The sequence below is a fragment of the Macaca thibetana genome, chromosome 14, assembly GCF_024542745.1.
Source record: "Macaca thibetana thibetana isolate TM-01 chromosome 14, ASM2454274v1, whole genome shotgun sequence".
Lineage (NCBI taxonomy): Eukaryota > Metazoa > Chordata > Mammalia > Primates > Cercopithecidae > Macaca > Macaca thibetana.
Genome location: NC_065591.1, coordinates 62283299 through 62302773, shown reverse-complemented (window position 1 = coordinate 62302773; position 19475 = coordinate 62283299). Strand labels below are relative to the sequence as shown.

Below are 19475 nucleotides of genomic sequence, written 5' to 3'. Positions count from 1 at the left end.
ATGTACCAAGATCAATAAGATAAGATTCAGGCCTCCCCTAAGTGCTGTTACTACAGCATGCATCTTTGGTTTGTGTGAGTACATGACCATTGACCACACACATGACAGTAGATTGTAACATATTCCACTTAGTTTAATTGAAGCAAAAATCTCAAAAAGGGAGGATTTCAAAAAAAGTGGGTATCAAAGCACTTTCTTTCTAGCTAGAAAATTATTCAGAAATATATCAGGGATTAAAGATAGAAAAATAACATAAAAGTTTTAAATGAATCCTGTGAAGAACCTGTTTAAATATTTTCCATTGTTTTCTTTACATAGGAAAATATATATTATGCTATTTCTTGACACCTAAGTTTGAGCTATATTTAATTTAACCAACAACTGAACTTAAATATATTCAGCAAATACAATTAAAAATTTTTGTCTATTGTGCATCTTACTTTAGGCCTTGGAGCAGATAAGCTAGTGACCTATCTGTGATGTTTCTGCTCCACACCTCAGAAGTTGAAGTCTCCACATTACTGTTGATTGGGATACCAGGACTTGAGCATGCACACATTTGGATCTCTATCCCCATCTGCCTTATGTACCTCATGGCCATGCTGGGCAACTGCACCATCCTATTTGTTATCAGAAGAGAGCATTCCCTGCAAGAGCCCATGTACTATTTCCCCTCCATGCTGGCCCTGTCTGACCTGGGCCTGTCTTTCTCCTCCCTATCCACTATGCTGAGAACTTCTTGTTCAACAACATGGGGGATTTCTGTTGATGCATGCATTGTCCAGGAATTCTTCATCCATGGATTCGCAGACATGGAGTCTTCAGTCCTCCTAATCATGTCCTTTGATCGCTTCATAGCCATTCGCAACCCCCTAAGATATAGCTCTATTCTCACCAGCATCAGGGTTTTGCAAATTGGACTAGTGTTTGCTATTAAAAGCATTCTCCTAGTGCTACCCCTTCCTTTTACTTTAAAGAGACTCAGATACTGTAATAGACACCTTTTATCCCACTCCTACTGCCTTCACTAGGATGTAATGAAGCTGGCCTGCTCTGACAATAGGGTTAACTTTTACTATGGTTTGTTCGTTGTGCTCTGCATGATGTCAGACAGTGTTTTTATTGCTATTTCCTATGTGTTCATCCTGAAGACTGTGTTGGGAATTGCATCCCGTGGGGGTGCAATTAACACCTGTGTGTCTCACGTCTGTGCTCTACTCATCTTCTATGTGCCCATCATCACCTTGGCTATCATGCATCGCTTTGCTAAGCATAAATCCCCTTTAGCTACGATTCTGAGAGCAGATGCATTCTTGCTGGTACCACCCTTGATGAATCCCATTGTGTATTGTGTAAAAACTTGGCAGATTAGGGTAAAGGTCCTGGAAAACTTGGCTCTGAAGCCTAAATAATGGGGCAAAGGTGGAAATTCTATTTTTTTCACAATACATTTTCTTAGGAGAAGGAAAGTGTTTCATTCAAATAGGAAATGGTTCTATTTACTTCATAGCTTTACAATTAGATGTATTAATTAATTGGTCAATCAACTAATCCCTAATGAATATCTAATATACCACAGCTTTTCTACTTTTGATAAAGAAGAGGCTTATATTTCATAAACATGTTATGAATTATTTTGTTATTCTTTGGGTGATTGATAACATGAATTCTCAGACACAAGAAGGAAGAGCAAAACTCTTGCAAATGTTCTAATGAGAAGTTAGGAAAAGTAGCCCTGAACTGTGACTGGGAGAGCCCTACAAAATTCTGGTACTATTTAACATCTTGATATTTACCTCCTTTTATTTTATTTTCATTGTGATTTACATTAAACTCTTTATAAAGTGTCTGTGTTTGTCTAAGTATGTTCTTTACTTTGCTATTCAAAGTGTGGTCTGCTGACTGGCAGTAACAGCATTACTTAGAAAATTGTTAAAATTGCTGCAGAATCTCATGTCCTGCTGCAAGCCTGTTGAGCTGAAATCTGCACTGTAGCAAGATCTCAGGTGACTGGCATGTAGGTTAGTGTTTAAGGAACTTTTCTCGGGTCATGTGAAAGGGAAACACAGAGACTATGTCATTTGGTGAAGCAAATTTTGGTGGAAGTCAATTTGGGGAGGAAGTTATAGAAGGGTCATGGCACTTGACAATGTTTATAGTAAATATAAGGGGTTGAAACTTTGATGCTCAATGGTTGCAGGCCCATATGTATTTCCACCATGATGCATATATCTCTCTCACTAACTATATTGTAAATTTCCACAGGACAAGAGCTACAAATTATTCAACTTTAACTCTCTTGACAACAAAGTACTCTGTTGATGGTATGTGCTTGATAGATCTATTAATATATCAATTTGAACTAAAAAAAATAGTCTAAAGAAAAAGAGGTAGCATCCTGAAGCCAGGTCCCTCAGGTTTTTCTGGGGTAAAAATTCTAGGGTGCATCAGAGCAGTCATCATCTAGGCTCAAGATAGCACTCTCTCCTTTGCATGCCTCACAGTAAGAAGTTAACATTACAGATACATAAGGAGGTTCATGAGATGTGGATTCTTCCCTTTGATGCTGCCTTCTGAATTGAGGGGAGCCCCGTATTACTGTTCATCAATAATGACAGCACAGAATCTGCACCACTGTGGCCAAACAGACACTCAATTAACAATAACTTTAATACCTGAGCCTCCCTACTCTCACTTCTCACTTTAAGGCATTGGGAATGGAGCCAGACCAAAGGGCTCCAATGATCTCCTAATGAGAAAGGGTCAACAAGGAAACTTTAGGAGTCACTAGGACTGTGCGATCCTTATTTAGTACATCAGGGTCCAGGATCACTCCTAAAGAATAAGATGTAGTATAACTCCAGGCTGAGAATTTAGGAATTTAGAAGCGAACCCACAGAAGGAGAAGTAAATAAACCCCATCAGAGTTACGTGTCCTCTAAACTCTTTACTGTGATAGCTCAGCCCTGCCAGGGAGGAGATCAAATGAATGGAAAAACTAGGGACTCAGTCAGGAACAGGTTCTCTGGTTTCAGCTCTGTCATTTCCTGGCTTTGCGGTATTGAGAAAATTACTTCCTATGTATTATGATATATTTCATATGTACTTTTAAATTAAGAACATAATTATTTGTCCATACATTCCAGGGATTAAATAAGTTAATGTGTTTAAAAGCTCTAAGATCTCAATATGGTCTTCAGACAGGTTTGTTTGGACATGGCAGTGTTTGGATGATTTTGTATATATATACACATACACATAAATTATCTTAAGTATGGAAAGACATGGAAATAGTAGACCTATATTCCCCCATTGAAACATTCCAACATTCAGTAGGCAACCCCTGAGAGGTCGTTAGCCTCTTAGTTAATAAAGATCCCACTGCTAACAGTGTGACTATGTACTTGTTTTATAAACTTATAGTATTTCCTTGGCTCCTCTAGACATTTGAGCTTATGATCCCTCTTATGAATTCTCAATATCCCCCTCCCCCACTCTCTCTCTCTTCCTCTCTCTTTTTGACACACACACATACACACACACACGTATAAACACACACACACACACACACATACAGAATAACATTCTGGTTGCTATCCTGGAGAACTTTGTTTAACAAGTAGATCAACCCAGAGATTTAGCTTTTGCAAAGCTTTTCCTGATCTGCAGTTTTATCCACCTTCTGTGTATCACTGTCACATTTGTAACTGTACTTGTTAATACTCTCTCCCCTCTGTGTGCTGTTAAGAAATTTTTTCCCCTTAACTTATCAGCCAAGTTAATGTGATTTGCAGAGGGAGAATAGGACCCTAGACTGGCCAGGGGTATTAATAACAAGCACTATATAGTTGAAGGTTTTGACAGAATTGGTGTGGATTTGGCCAGTGTATAGGAGACAGTAGGAAAAAGGAGAGAGCAACTGAGGCTCTGCTGTGAAAGAGAGACAGTTTTCTACTACCCTGATTTAGCAGAGTAATAAACACATGGAGGTAGCCAGAGGAGTTGGTTTTCAGTTCAATACCTACCACTGACTTATAAAGGACCATTCAAAGGTGCTTTCCACAGGCCAAAGTTGCAGTTTTCTGTCTATGAAATGAGGTGGAGTTGGAAGAAGATTAAAGAAACTTCCAGCTGTAAAGCTCTTTCTTCTGATTAATCATGCATACAAAGTTTAAATATAGTTACTTTTTTTTATTAGTTCTACATCGTTTATTGAATATCTCTATGTTCCTACATTATGATACAGACATTTTACTGTAAGATAAGAACTGCTTTACTTATGATAGGAACAAAAGACATACATTTATAAAATACATATAAATATATTTAACTTAAGCAACTAATTTTATTGGAAAATGGAAAAAACCGTTAATGAAACACTTATCATATACTCTTGCATGTGAAAACTTATCACTAATGTTTATTTTCTTACATTTAACCTGTAAATATAATTTAACACTTCCTAGAAATCCAAAGCTTTCATTTGTTTTGCGAGATGGGGTTTGTTTTACATCACACATTAAGTAAATCACACTATAAAGCTATAATAAATAAGTGATATGTCGTCATTCATAAAAAGATCCTCAAAGCAAAATGCATATACCTACATAACCTAACGACCAGCAAGCATTATAATACATGCTGTGTGGTGAGCACCTGAGATTTTTTGATCGGTATACAGTAAAAGAGTGTTAGTACACTGTGTATACTTATATATACACACAGATATACATTGTATATTATATATATACACTATATTATATATACATATAATTTATAATATGATATGCATAGTATTTTATTTCAGTGGGAAAAGGAATGTATTTAACAGGTAATTCTGCCATTAGTAAATATCCACCTTGATTAATAAAAATTTAAACTTCTAACAGAAAAATTTAGAAGTAAAAACCATTGTAACAATTTTAGAAAATAGTATAAGACATTGTGCATTGAATGCCTGGAATCAAAGATTTTTTTTTTTTTTTTTTAGATGGAGTCTTGCCCTGTCACCCAGGCTGGAGTGCAGTGGTGCAATCTCTGCCCACTGCAGCTTCCACCTCCTGGGTTCAAGCGATTCTCCTGCCTCAGCCTCCTAAGTAGCTGAGACTACAGGCGTGCACCACCATGCCCGACTAGTTTTTTTTGTGTGTGTTGTTAGTAGAGACGGGGTTTCACCATACTGGCCAGGCTGGTCTCAAACTCCTGACCCTGTGATCCGCCCGCCTCAGCCTCCCAAAGTGCTGGGATTACAGGTGTAAGCCACCGTGTGCAGCCAAAGACCTCTTTTTTAAAGCAATATATGAAACACAAAAAGTATAAAGGAAACTAAATTTAAATTTGTTTAAATAATACTACCTGTATTTGCTTGAGAGTTGATCAGCAAACAAGATCAAAGACAAATAACAGATTGGGAAAGGCATAAAACAAAAATGTTTGGGAAATATTTATTTGTTTGTTTATTTATTTGTTTATTTATTAGGTTGGTGCAAACGTACTTGCTGTTTTGTCGTTACTTTTAATGGCAAAAACTGCAATTACATTTGCACCAACCTAACATTTATTTATTTTTGAGACAAGGTCTTGTTCTGTTGTCCATGCGGGAGTGCAGTGGTGAAACCATGCCTCATTGCAGCCTCAACCTCCTGGGCTCAAGTGAACCTCCCACTTCAGAGTCCCTAGTAGCTGGGACTATAAGCACCTGTCACCATGAATGACTATTTATTTTTTAAATATTTTGAAGAGATGGAATATTCTTATTTTGGCCAGGCCAGTCTCAAACTCCTGTACTTAAGCAATTCTCTTGCCTCAGTTTTCCAAAGAGTTGGGATTATAGGTGTGACCCACCCACTCATATATAAAATATAAACAACCCAATAGAAAAATGGATGAAGATTATTTGAATAGGCTATTCATGGGAGAGGAAACAAAAAAAATCAATAATATGTGAAAGATACTCATTTTTACTGTTAGAAAAATCCAAAATTAAGTAAAACTAGATAGTTCTAACTTTATCTTAAAGTAAAATAATTTTGCTTTATGTAATTAAAGTAATAAAAACCACTATATACTTGAAGGTTCTGACAGAATTGGTATAGATTTGGCCAGTGTGCAGGAGAGAGCAGGAACAAGGAAAGAACAATTGAGGCTCTGCTGGGAAAGAGAGACAGTTTTCTGCTACCCTAATTTAACAGTTATAAACACATGGAGGCAGCTGGGTGCAGTGGCTCACACCTGTAATCCCAGAACTTTGGGAGGCTGAGGTAGGCAGATCACGAGGTCAGGAGATGGAGACCATCCTGGCTAACATGGTGAAACCCCGTCTCTACTAAAAACACAAAAAATTAGCTGGGGGTGGTGGCAGGTGCCTATAGTCCCAGCTACTCGGGAGGCTGAGGCAGGAGAATGGCGTGGATCCAGGAGGTGGAGCTTGCAGTGAACCAAGATCGTGCCACTGTGCTCCAGCCTGGGCATTGAGATTCAGAGGGCAGGGACAGAAAAAGATGTAGGAATAGAAAGCTCCACCAATTGTCCCCCTACCATAAGGACACCGATTTAACATCTGTACATAAGAAATGAAGGGGTGGCCTGCCCCTCCACACCTGTGGGCGTTTCTCGTTAGGAGACTTGAGAAAAGAAATGAGACACAGAGACAAAGTATAGAGGAAGGAAAAGTGGGCCCAGGGGACCAGCGCTCAGCATACAGAGGACCCGCACTGGTCTCTGAGTTCCCTCAGTATTTATTGATCATTATCTTTACCATCTTAGAACAAGGGAAGTGGGAGGATAATAGGATCATCCCAGGGAGAAGGTCAGCAGTAAGACATATGAATAAAGATCTCTGTGACATGAATAAGTTTAAGGAAAAGTGCTGTGCCTTGATACGTATATGCAAACATCTCCATTAACCTTTTTAGTGCATAAAGAGCAGTGTTGCTGCTAGCACATCCCACCTTCAGCTCTAAGGTGGTTTTCTCCTTTCTCAGTAAATAGAACATACAATTGGGTTTTACACGGAGATGTTCCATTGCCCAGGGATGGGCAGGAGACAGATGCTTTTCTCTATCTCAACTGCCAAGAGGCCTTCTTTCTTCTTATACTAGTCCTCAGCACAGACCCTTCATGGGTGTCAGGCTGGGGGACGATTAGGTCTTTCCCTTCCCAGGTGGCCATATTTCAGACTATCACATGGGGAGAAACCTTGGACAATACCTAGCTTTCCTAGGCAGAGGTCCCTGCGACCTTAGGCAGTGTATGTGTCCCTGGGTACTTGAGACTAAGAAAATGGTGATGATGACTTTTAACCAGCAAGCTGCCTTCAGGCACTTGTTTAACAAAGAACACCCTGCACAGCCCAAATCCGTTAAACCTTGAGTCACCACAGCACGTGTCTCTTGCAAGGACATGGTTGGGGGTAGGGTCACAGATTAACAGCATCTCAAATACAGAACAAAATGGAGTCTCTTATGTCTACTTCTTTCTATATAGGCACAGTAACAGTCTGATCTCTCTTTCTTGTCCCCACAAGAAACACCTTTTTAAAAACAAAAAATTCTGATGAGTCCTTATAATAACTGGCTTTAGTTTCATATCACTGAAAAAGGCACTGAAGAGATTAAAAAAACTTATCGTGAATCACCAATGCTGCACTGCCCCTGTCACCAGGCAATGGCAATGACAGTGTGGTGCAGAGAGTGTCTCTGGGTGCTGGGGGAGGGAGAGCAGACACACTGACATCAGAAATGAAATTCTGATGCATTAAACTCAGTGCTGTCTTGTTAGAGAAGGAAAACAACAACAAACAACAACAACAAAACTGGACCAAACTCAGCTGATGCTCACCCATGGAGGGAACATTTAAAACAGCCATAATCAGTGGGGAATTGCCGATCCCAGCAGTCAAAACTGGAGTTCCTGTAAACCTCACCACCACAGACCAAAGTGACCTGGGTCTTTAGGTAAACTTGAAAGGCAGTCTAGGCCACAAGGATTGCAACTCTGAGATGAGTCCTGTTGGTCCAGGACTGAACTGGTCCAGAGACAGTGGACTAGAGAGGGGTGCAACCTACCGAGACACACTGAGGCTGCTAAGGGAGTGCTGGTATCACGCCTCCCCTAACCCCAGGCTGCATAGCTTATGGCACCAAAAGAGACGCCTTCCTTCTGCTTGAGGAGAGGAGGGAGAAAAGTGGGAGGAGTTCGTCTTTCATCTTGCATGCCAGCTCAGCTGTAGCAGAATAGAGCGCCAGTCAGAATCCTGAGGCTTTGTTCCAGAACCTAGCTACCACATGGCATTTCTAGACACATCCTGGGCCAGAAGGGAACCTGCTGCCTTGAAGGGAAGGACCTAGTCCTGGCAGCACTTATCACCTGCTAACTGAAGAGCCCTTGGGCCCTGAACAACAAGCGGCAATACCCAGGTACTATGTCAAAAGCCTTGGGTTAGCCTCTGAGACTTGCTGACTTCAGGTGAGATTCAGCACATTACCAGCTGTGCTGGCTATGGGGAGACTCCTTCTGCTTGAGGAAAACAGAGGGAAGAGTAAGGGGACTTTCTCTTGCACCTTAGGTAGCAGCACAACTACAGGGCTGAAGAGCACTAAGCGGGTTCTTGGGATCCCCCATTCTAGGATTTGACTCTTGGATGGCGTTTCTGGACCTGCCCTGGGCCAGAGGGGAGCCCACTGACCTGAAGGGTGAGTCCCTGGCCAGGCAGTATTCACCACAAGCTGACTTAAGAGCCCTTGGGCCTTATGGGAACATCTGTGGTTTTCTGGCAGTATTCCGCATGGCCAGTAGTGGCAGGTGGCTACAGGATGAGGTTCCTTTGCCTTTGGAAAGTGGAGGGAGAGTGGGAAGGTCTATATCTTGTGATGTGAGTGCCCCTCAGCTGCAGTATAATAGAACACCACGTAGACTTCTAAGGCTTTTGACCCTAGTGCCTAAATCCCGGACAGCATCTCTGGACCCACCTGGGGCCTGGGGAATCTCACTTTCCTGAAGAGAAGAACACAGGCCTGGTTGGCTTTGCCAGCTACAGATTGTGGAGCCCCAGGGCCTAGAGCAAACAAAGACAGTAGCCAGGAAGTGGTTACGGTAGGCTTTGGGTGAGACCCAGTGCTGTGCTGGCTTCGGGTCTGACCCAGCACAGACATACTGGTGGTGGCCACAGGGGTGCTTGTGTTACTCCACCCTTAGATTCATGTGGCTCAGAACACAGAGATACTCCATTTGTTTGGGATAAAGTAGGGGAAGAGAATAAGAGTCTGCCTGGTAATCCAGAGAATATTCCATATTTTGTCCAAGACCATCAAGGCGGTACTTCTATGAGTCTAGAAGAAGCACAGCATTACTGGGCTTGGGATTACCCCTAAAGTAGATACAACTTAGATCACAACACCCAAGTCCCTTGAGATATCTATAAAGTCATCCCAAGAAGGACAGGTACAAACAAGCCCAGACAGTGAAGACAATAAATAAACAATTCTTGAATGACCAGACAGTGAATAACATTTACTAGCAGGAACACTGTACAGGAAAACATGACCTCACCAAATAAACTAAATAAGGCACCAGGGACCAATCCTGGAGAAACAGAGATATGTGACCTTCCAGATAGAATTCAAAATGGCTATGTTGAGGAAACTCAAAGAAATTCAAGATAACACAGAGAAGGAACTCGGAATTACATCAGAAAAAATTAACAGTGATATTGAAATATTTACAAAGAATCAAGCAGAAATTCTGGGGCTGAAAAATGTGATTGGCATAATGAAGAATGCATTAGAGTCCTTTAATCACAGAATTAATGAAGCAGAAGAAAGAATTAGTGAGCATGAAGACAGGTTATTTGAAAATATACGGTCAGAGGAGACAAAAAAAAAAAAAAAAGAATAAAAAACAACAAAGCATACTTACAGGATCCAGAAAATAGCCTCAAAGGGCAATTCTAAGAGTTATTGGTCTTAAAGAGGAGATAGAGAAAGACATAGTTAGAAAGAGATAGTTAGAAAGTTTATTTAAAGAATAGTAGAGAACTTCCCAAACCTAGAGAAAGATATCAATATACAAGTACAAGAAAATTAGGGAATACCAAATCAATTTAAGCCCCCAAATAACACCTCAAGGCATTTAATAATCAAATTCCCCAAAATCAAATATAATGAAAGGATCCTAAAAGTTGCAAGAGAAAAGAAACCAATATATCTGACAGCAGACTTTTCACTTGAAACTTACAGGCCAAGAGAGAGTGACATAACATAATTAAAGTGCTGAAGGAAGAGTTGTTTTACCCAAGAATAATATATCCAGTGAAAATATCCTTAAAACATGAAGAAGAAATAAAGACTTTCCTAGTCAAACAAAAGTTGAGAGATTTCCTCAACACCAGACCTGTTCTATAAGAAATGCTAGGCCAGGCATGGTGGCTCACATCTGTAATCCCAGCACTTTGGGAGGCCGAGATGGGCGGATCACCTGAGGTTGGGAGTTTGAGACCAGCCTGACCAATATGGAGAAACCCCATCTCTACTAAAAATACAAAAATTAGCCATGCATGGTGGTGCATGCCTGTAATCTCAGCCACTCAGGAGGCTGAGGCAGGAGAATAACTTGAACCTTGAGGGTGGAGGTTGCGGTGAGCCAAGATCATGCCATTGCACTGCAGCCTGGGCAACAAGAGTAAAACTCTGTCACACACACACGCAAAAAGAAATGCTAAAGGGAGTTATTCAATCTGAAAGAACAGGACATTAATGAGCAATAATCACGTCAAGGTAGTAATACAAAACTCACTGGCAATAATGAGTACATAGAAAAACACAGAATATTATAACACTATAACTGTGGTGTATAAACTACTCTTATGCCAAGTAGCATGTCTAAAAATAAATAAATAAAAAATAATAGCTACATCAACTTTTCAAGACATAGATGGTACAATAAGGCATAAATAGAAAAAAAAATTAAAATGCAGGGGAAACAAAATTAAGGTGCAGTTTTTGTTGGTTTTCTTTTAGCTTGTTTAGGCAAAGAGTGTTAAGTTGTTACTAGGTTAAATTAATGGGTTATAAAATAGTATTTGAAATCCTCATGGTATATTAGTTCAAGCTTACATTGCTATAAAGAGTTATCTGAAACTGGGTGGTTTATAAATTAAAGATGTTTAATTGTCTCACAGTTCCACAGACTGTACAAGAGGCATGGCTGTGGAGGCCTCAGGAAACTTACAATCATGGTGGAAGGTGAAGAGGAAGCAATCATGTCTTCGCATGGTGACAGGAGAGACAGAGAGTGAAGAGGGAAGTACCACACACTTTTAAATCATCAGATAGCATGAGAAGTTACTCACTATCATGAGAAAAGCATGATTTAATCATCTCCCACCAGGTCCTCTCTCCACATTGGGAGTTACAATTCAGCATGAGATTTGGGTTGGGACACCCACCCTGCAGCAGACTTCTGCCTGGACATCCAGGCATTTCCATACATCCTCTGCAATCTAGGTAGAGGCTCCCAAACCTAAACTCTTGCCTTCTGTATACCCACAGCCCAATACTACATGGAAGCTGCGATGACTTGGGACCTGCACCCTCTGAAGGAACAGTCCAAGCTGTACCTTGGCTCCTTTTAGCAATGGCTGGAGCTGGAGTGGCTGGGACACAGGATGCCATGTCTCAAGGATGCATAGATCAACAGGGCCCTGGGCCTGGCTCACAAAACCATTTTTCCCTCCTTGGCCTCCAAGCCTGCAGTGGGAGGGGCTGCAGTGAAGGTCTGAAATACCCAGGAGGCATTTTCCCCATTGTGGTGGCTATTAACATTTGGCTCCTCTTTATTTATGCAAATTTATGCAGCTGGCTCTAATTTATCCCCATTTAAATTTATCTTATTTGTCAGAGACCCTCTTCATTTGGGCTGCTTTGACTTCCTGGCTTTGCTTCAGTTCTCCAGGCACCAGGGCCTGGCTCCAGGCTCTGAATTTGGCTCAGGTTTGCATCATGTATCTCCTTCTGGAAACCAGATTCAAGGGGAAGTACCTACTAGGGAAGCACTACCCTAGTACAAGAAATCAAACCTTGCAGCAAAATCACACTGAAGCTCTTGCTTTTATCACATCCACTAACATCCTATTGACAAAAACAAGTCATGAGGACCACAGTGGCCAGAGAAAATCATGTGTCTAAAGTGAGAGTGATGGTAAATACGATTCATCCACTTTGTTCCTCCTGATGTGGGTGTGAATGTATACTGCTGCTACTAGGAAGTAAAGAATTGAGACCAATAATTCCAAATGCCACTTGTAAGATTCCATTTATATAAAACATTATAAGTGCTCACTAAACAGATAATTATAGTTAAGTTTGGGAGATATAATTTAAAATTATTCTTATTTATTCTATTTTTTCTGAAATATGCAAAAATTTTAGAAATTAAATTAAATTTCATTTTGAACTGACAATAATTATGCATATTCATAGTGATGTTTTGATGCATGTCATGTATAGTGATCAGATTGGGGTAATTAGCATATTCATAGTCTCAAACATTTCTCATTTCTTTGTGTTGAGAACATTCAATATACATATATATTCAAAAAATATACTAACATTTTGAAAACTAAATGAAGAATTAAAAAAATTATATTCCCTCTTTTCTTTTTCTGGCCTGATCAGAGTTAAATAACCTACCTCTTGGTGTGAAGAATCTAAATGAGAGACTTACTTGCATTTTCCTCATTTATCTAATTCCTAAGGATTGGTCAGAATTCTTACTTCTTAAGGAGGTACAATACCAATGGAAGATCTTCTATCTAGTTGAGAAGAATGTTTCTGTCTTATTTTTCCTTTGCTATGTAGATGATTAACTCTTCTAGATTTATCCGTATTAAAATATAGATATAGTGACAGGATTAACAAAAATAAAATAACAACAGGCACACACTTGGATGGTTGTGACAAGATCTGGACTCTGGCCCTTCCTGTGTCATTGATATATAATGTACCAGTGGGTGGATCACATTCATTCTCTGGGGATTGTAAGCTTTCATCAATATACACAGGCGTACTTCCAGGGATAGGAAGCCACATCCATGTATATGCACTTATGAGTACGTGAATGATCATTTCATGCTTGGTGAACTGAGTTCTCACAGAAACTTTAGTATCAGGAGCCCTGTACCACCAAACATGGAGGGGCATCCTCCTCACTGAGCACAACCCATCTTCCTGGGCTGCAACCTATTGAGTATTCTTTCTCTAATCTCCTTCATCTTGACACTATAGAGAATAGGGTTTATCAATGGAGGAAGAAGGAAATGGACATAGGAGAGAAGAGTATGGGTATGCTGAGTGATTGGCAGCTCAAGATGGCTAATCAGTGCCAGGAGGATCATAGGAATATAGAAGAGGAGCACGGCAGAAAGGTGGGCAACACAGGTTTGACCAGCCTTCCAGCGATCTTCCCTGGACTCCACACCTTGCAACACCTTGCCAATCAGGCCATAGGAAAAGAAAATCAGCAGGGGGTCCAAACCCATGACTGAAAGAACCACAGATAGGCTATAGGCTGCACCCCAAGCTCCTGGGCAGGCCAAACGAGCCACATCTGGATGCAAGCAATAAGAATGGGTTAGGACCTGTGGGCGGCAGTAGGGCATGCAGGCCAGCAGAAATGGCAGGGGCAGATGGAGACCCAGGCATCTAAAAGCAATGGCCACGCTGATTTTGCTAATTACACCGTTGGTGAGGAGAGCTGAATAGTGGAGAGGTCGGCAGATGGCCAGTGCCCGATCAATGGACATGGCAAGCAAGACAGAGGACTCCATGACAGAGAAGACATGGACAAAAAACATCTGTAGAAGGCAGGCTGAGGCAGGGACAGTGTGAACATCAGCAAGGGCAAGGCCCAGCAGTGTGGGCATCAGGGCGGTAACCAAGCCAATATCAGACACACTAAGCAAGAAGAGGAAGAAGTGCATTGGGCGGTGCAGGGCAGGCTCCAGGGCAATGATCCAGAGGATGGTACCATTTCCCAGTGCAGAGAGAAGGTAGACAGCAATGAGGGGCATCGTCCACCAGGAGGGTACACCTGATAGGCCTGGCATGCCCACAAGCAAGAAGGTGGGGGCCATTGAAGTGCTGCTATTTGGGGCTGTCTGAGTTAGTAATGTTGACATAGTTCAGAATTCCACGTTGAACTCTGGAACCTGAAAAATAATTAGAAAGGTTTACTTAATCGTGTGCCAAATTTGCATAAAACTTTCCAAAATAGCCTGCATCTTCACTCCCCGACTCATGCACACACACACACACACATACACAAATACACATTACCTCCCTAGGCACACACCCATCGTAATAGTATATGCAGCATTCATTCCTTGCGTTTGAGGTTTTCCTACAGCTGTCCTCATAGCTCTGTGGCTCTGTTTCTTTTCCTAAATTTTTTTCTCATCTTTTTGACCTTGTCTCTCCCTGTAGTGTTATTCTATTTCTTTCCTTCCTTTATGAAAAACACTTAAGGAGACAGTCTATTTATCCATATTTTTTTCTCTTCCCAACCCCAGACAGTCTGACTTCTAGACTGCCTTAAGATATTTACATTTTGGTGCAATTTAACTGTTCTTACTAAGTCCCCAGTTACTCCTTCATTTCTAAATTAAGGGGCATTCATTTTTTCTAAGCTTGATTTATTTCTTAATGAGCTTTGGCTACTATAGATCTGCTTTTTATTTTTTCAAAAATTTGCCTTTTCAGAATTTAGCCTTTTAGTTCACCTTGCTATGTCCCTATGATTTATACATTGGTATTTAAAATTTTTATTTTATTGAAATGTAATAATTGTACATATTTAAGGGGGTGCATGTGGTATTTTGTTACATGCAAAGAATGTGAAATGATAAAGTCAGGGTATTTAGGACATCCATCGCCTTGAGTAATTATAATTTTTATATGTTGGAACATTTCAAGTTCTGTCTACTAGCCATTTTGAAATATAAAATACATTGTTGTTAACTATAGTCACCCTACTTGGCTGCTGAACATTATAACTTATTTCTTCTATCTAAGTGTATGTTTATATTTTTGAGGTATTTTTACTTGGCCCTCTTTCTTAAATGGTCTTATGTACTCTCATGACATCAACTCAAGTCTACAAACTGATGAATTACTAATATATATTCCCAGATCCTACTAGGGTTCATCTCACCTTGGATATCCCATGCAATTTAAATTCAAATAATCCAAAGCAGATCTTAACAGACACATCTTAATGCCTCTGTCAGAGTCATCAGTTAGGAAACAGTGAAGAGGAATTTATGTCAATAACAAAACCAATAAGACACTCCTTGGTTCCCTAAGTCAGTTGTTGGCGCCACCATTAATCAATTTCCCAAAATAAAAACCTGAGAATTAGCCTCTCCTCACATGTAATATCTAAATATTATTTATAATTTTAACAAGAGGGACTGGGCACACACCATAGTCATATCTTCTTCCCTGCCCAAATACCCAGAAAGATTGGCACTGAAATTCTGGACAAAAAGACAATGAAAATTGGCATCTAAAGAAAAGTAAAATAAAAAGCTTGCCAGGTTTTGTTTTTGGGGTAATGATATAGATACAAGTTAACCCTAAACATTTATTTAAAAAATTCCAAATACGTATGTTATGAAACATTACATTAACGTTTAAAATAAAATATAACTTTCAAGCTAAAAAAGAAAGATAAATGCAACAAAAACTTAATCCCACAGACTTTTAAAAAGAAATAAATAGAAACAGACATTCATTTCCAGTGTGATGGATTGAGGAGGCTAACATATTCTCTCCCCTACAAAGCAGGTATAAAGCTGACAAGCTGTCAATAACTTCCATTTTGGCACTCTGGAAATCCATTAGAGATGTAAGCTTGTTTATTGAAACTGCTGAACTTTGGAAAATAACAGCCACGCGCCTGGCATTTTGGCAAGGCAGCTTCATTCCGCTGCCTCCAGCTCTATCATCAGTGGTCAGATAAGGAAATCCCACAGCTTTGTTCCTGCACTCGTGAGGCAGCTTCTGTGATTTTGAGCTCTGTCAGTTAGCATGGCAATTTTGGTGGCAAGGAAATAAGGAGGGCCAGCAGCTCCACTACCCTGAAGTTCTGGTCCTCTTTGGGGCAATGTGTCCACCAGCAGACTAGATGGGGATTTAACACAGAGTTCTGGCTGAAAAATAAAACCAGATGGTAAGTGGAATCTATAGGAAGAAATGAAGAGTACTGGACATACTCAATATATGGGTAAATATGAAGGACTCTATACACATTTTAGTTAATTTTCCCTAAATTTCCTTAACAGGTTTGAATTGGATGAAAAGATAATTATAATACTGTATTGTTGAGTAAATTATATATATTATATATGTATGTGTCTGTATATGTATGTATACGTATTATAATAACAGCACAACAAGGGGGAGGAATTAAAAATTTATTAAAACAAAACTTTTGAATTTTACTGGAATTAAGTTAATATTATTCTGAAGTAAATTATATAGTAATGTGCATATTGTAATTTATAGAACAACTGCTAATAAAACAGTAAAAAAACCAAGAGATGAATTGAAATGGTTTGCCAAAAACATTTAAACAAATGAATGCAATGAAAAAACAGCAGAGCAAAAAAAAAGGCACAAGACTAACAGAAAACAAATAGCAAAATGACAGGTGAAATTTCAACCATGTCAGTAATCGCAAAGTGAATGGACTAAACATGCGTCATAAAAGGCACATTGTTATGTAGAATAAAAAAGCAAGTTATAATTATATTCTGTATACAAAAGACATACCGTAGATTCAAAGGAGTAAATAGTTAAAAGTAAGAAGGTAGAAAATTATATATCCCACAAAAACACATGAGAGATGGAGTGGCTATACCAATATCATATAACAATCATAAATGCATATATAAAGAACACTAGATCCTAAAATACATGAACCAAAAATGGCAAAATTAAAGAGTGAGATAAGCAATTTATCAATAATAGTTGAAGATTTTAATATTCCAAACTCAATAATTGATACAACAATTGGAAAAATATACAAGGAAATAGAAATCTTTTGAAAAACACTCTGAATCAAAAACGACATTTATATAATACTCTCCAAAATAGCAGACTGTGTATTCTTTCCAAGCACATATATAGGATTTTCTGTATGAAGAACTGTCGGCTGGGAGGCAAAATAAGCTTTAATAATTTTTAAAATAGTCATATACAGACTGTGTTCATTTCTCAAATCAATAACCTAAGCCTCTTTAAGTATTTACAAAACAAAGAACAATCAATACCCAAACTAAATAAGTGTTGGTGAGAATGTGGAGAAAAGGGACCCCTTGTACATTTTTGGTAGGAGTAGAAATCTGTACACCCATTATGAAGAATAGTATGAAAGTTCTTCAAAAAATTGAAAATAAAACCACCATATTATTCAGCATTCCCACTTCTGGATATGTATTCAATGGAAATGAAACCATGATCTCAAAGAGATACCTTCACTCCTATGTTCACTGAAGCATTATTCATAATAGCCAAGATATGGAAACAACTTAAGTGTTCATCGATGTATGAAGAGGTTAAAAATTGTGATATATATAATATTCAGCCTTAAAAAAGAAGAACAACCTGTGATTTGCAACAGCATGGATAAATATGGATGACATTATGCCAAGTGAAATAAGCCAGACACAGTAAGAAAAATGCTGCACGACCTGTTTTGTGTGAACTCTAACAAAGTCAAACTCATAGAAACAAAACAGAAAGGTGATTATCAGGGTTTGAGGGGTTGTAGGGGAAATAGGGAAATGCGAGTCAAAGGATACAAACTTACAGTTATAAGATGTGTAAGTGTTAGAGGCTTAATGTACAGCATGGCAATTATAGATAACAATAATATATTGTATACTTAAAATTTGCCAAGGGGAACCTCTTATGTATCCTCTGGACACACACACACACATACAAACATGTACACACATACAATGGTAACTGTGTGAGGTAATAAATATGTTAATTGGCTTGATTGTGGTCAATATTTCACAAGGTATACATATATCAAAACATCATATTGTACACCTTGAATATAGACAATTTCAAATTGTCAATTATACTTTAATAAAGCTGAAAATAATGGAATAAAATTAAAAAACAAAATAAGTACAGGTGACATAACTAAAGATTAAGAAATTAAAAACCCTTAGCAAGCCTTAAAAAGAAAATAAAAGATGCAAATTACCAAAATCAGGAATGCAATGTGGGATAACACTATTAGACAATTAGCTGAAATTTTTTTAAATCCTAGAAAACTAAAAATTATAAAACTGACTCAAGAAGAAATAGCAATTCTAAACAGACCTATAACAAATAAAGTCAATTACTAATTAAAACTCTTCCTACTGAAAAATGCTGAAGTCCAGATGATTTCATGGGTGAATTAGATCACATATTAAAAGAAGAAATAATCACTAATGCTTCTCATAATGCTTTAAAAATAGAGAAGGATTTTATAAAATCCTACTCAATCCAGAAGTAGAGTGTAATCTTGATTCTAAAGCCAAATCATAACAAAAAACATAGCACTGACAAATTTTCCTCAAGTAAATAGACATACGAATTCTTAATATTAGCAAATTAAATTTGGCTACATATAAAAAAATTCTGCACTGTGGTTTTGTGGAATTTATGCCTAAGTGCAGAGTTGGTTTTGTATTTCAACATCAACTAATGTAATAAACATTAGAAAAAAGGACAAAAATTGCATGGTCATCTCAATAGGCACAGAAAATCATGTGTCAAACCATGTACTTACTCATGATAAAAACTCTGAATAAGGAGGGTTCCAAGATGGCCGAATAGAAACAGCTCCAGTCTACAGCTCCCAGCATGAGTGACAGAGAAGATGGGTGATTTCTGCATTTCCAACTGAGGTACCGGATTCATCTCACTGGGGCTTGTTGGACAGTGGGTGCAGCATACGGAGTGTGAGCTGAAGCAGTGTGGGGCATGGCTTCACACTGGGAAGTGCAAGGGGTCGGGGAATTCCCTTTCTTAGCCAAGGGAAGCTGTGATAGACGGTACCTGGAAAATCGGGACACTCCCACCCTAATACAGCACTTTTCCAATGATTTTAGCAAATGGCACACCAGGACATTATATCCCATGCCTGGCTCGGAGGGTCCCACACCCACGGAGCCTTGCTCACTGCTAACACAGCAGTCTGAGATCAAACTGTAAGGCAGCAGCAAGGCTGGGGGAGGGGTGTCTGCCATTGCTGAGGCTTGAGTAGGTAAACAAAGTGACCTGGAAGCTCAAACTGGTTGGAACTCACCTCAGCTCAAGGAGGCCTGCCTGCCTCTGTAGACTCCACTTCTGGGGACAGGGCATAGCTGAACAAAAGGCAGCAGAAACTTCTGTAGACTTAAACATCCCTATTTGACAGCT

General features: G+C 39.2%; 3 protein-coding genes and 1 pseudogene across 3 annotated transcripts in view; 2 read left to right on the top strand and 2 right to left on the bottom strand.

Annotated features, from left to right (window-relative positions):
- The window catches only part of MMP26 (matrix metallopeptidase 26), a 355123-nt gene that overhangs the window by 140617 nt on the left and 195031 nt on the right, over positions 1 to 19475 (top strand). The window lies entirely within an intron of this gene.
- RHOG (ras homolog family member G) overlaps positions 1 to 19475 on the bottom strand; it is a 1041648-nt gene that overhangs the window by 883959 nt on the left and 138214 nt on the right. The window lies entirely within an intron of this gene.
- LOC126936484 (olfactory receptor 51A7-like) lies at positions 480 to 1412 on the top strand (annotated as a pseudogene).
- On the bottom strand, positions 13168 to 14243 carry LOC126935121 (olfactory receptor 51S1). Its single transcript, XM_050756329.1, has one exon. It carries the CDS (start codon positions 14171 to 14173, stop codon positions 13202 to 13204), a length of 972 nt encoding a protein of 323 aa, XP_050612286.1. The 5' UTR covers positions 14174 to 14243; the 3' UTR covers positions 13168 to 13201.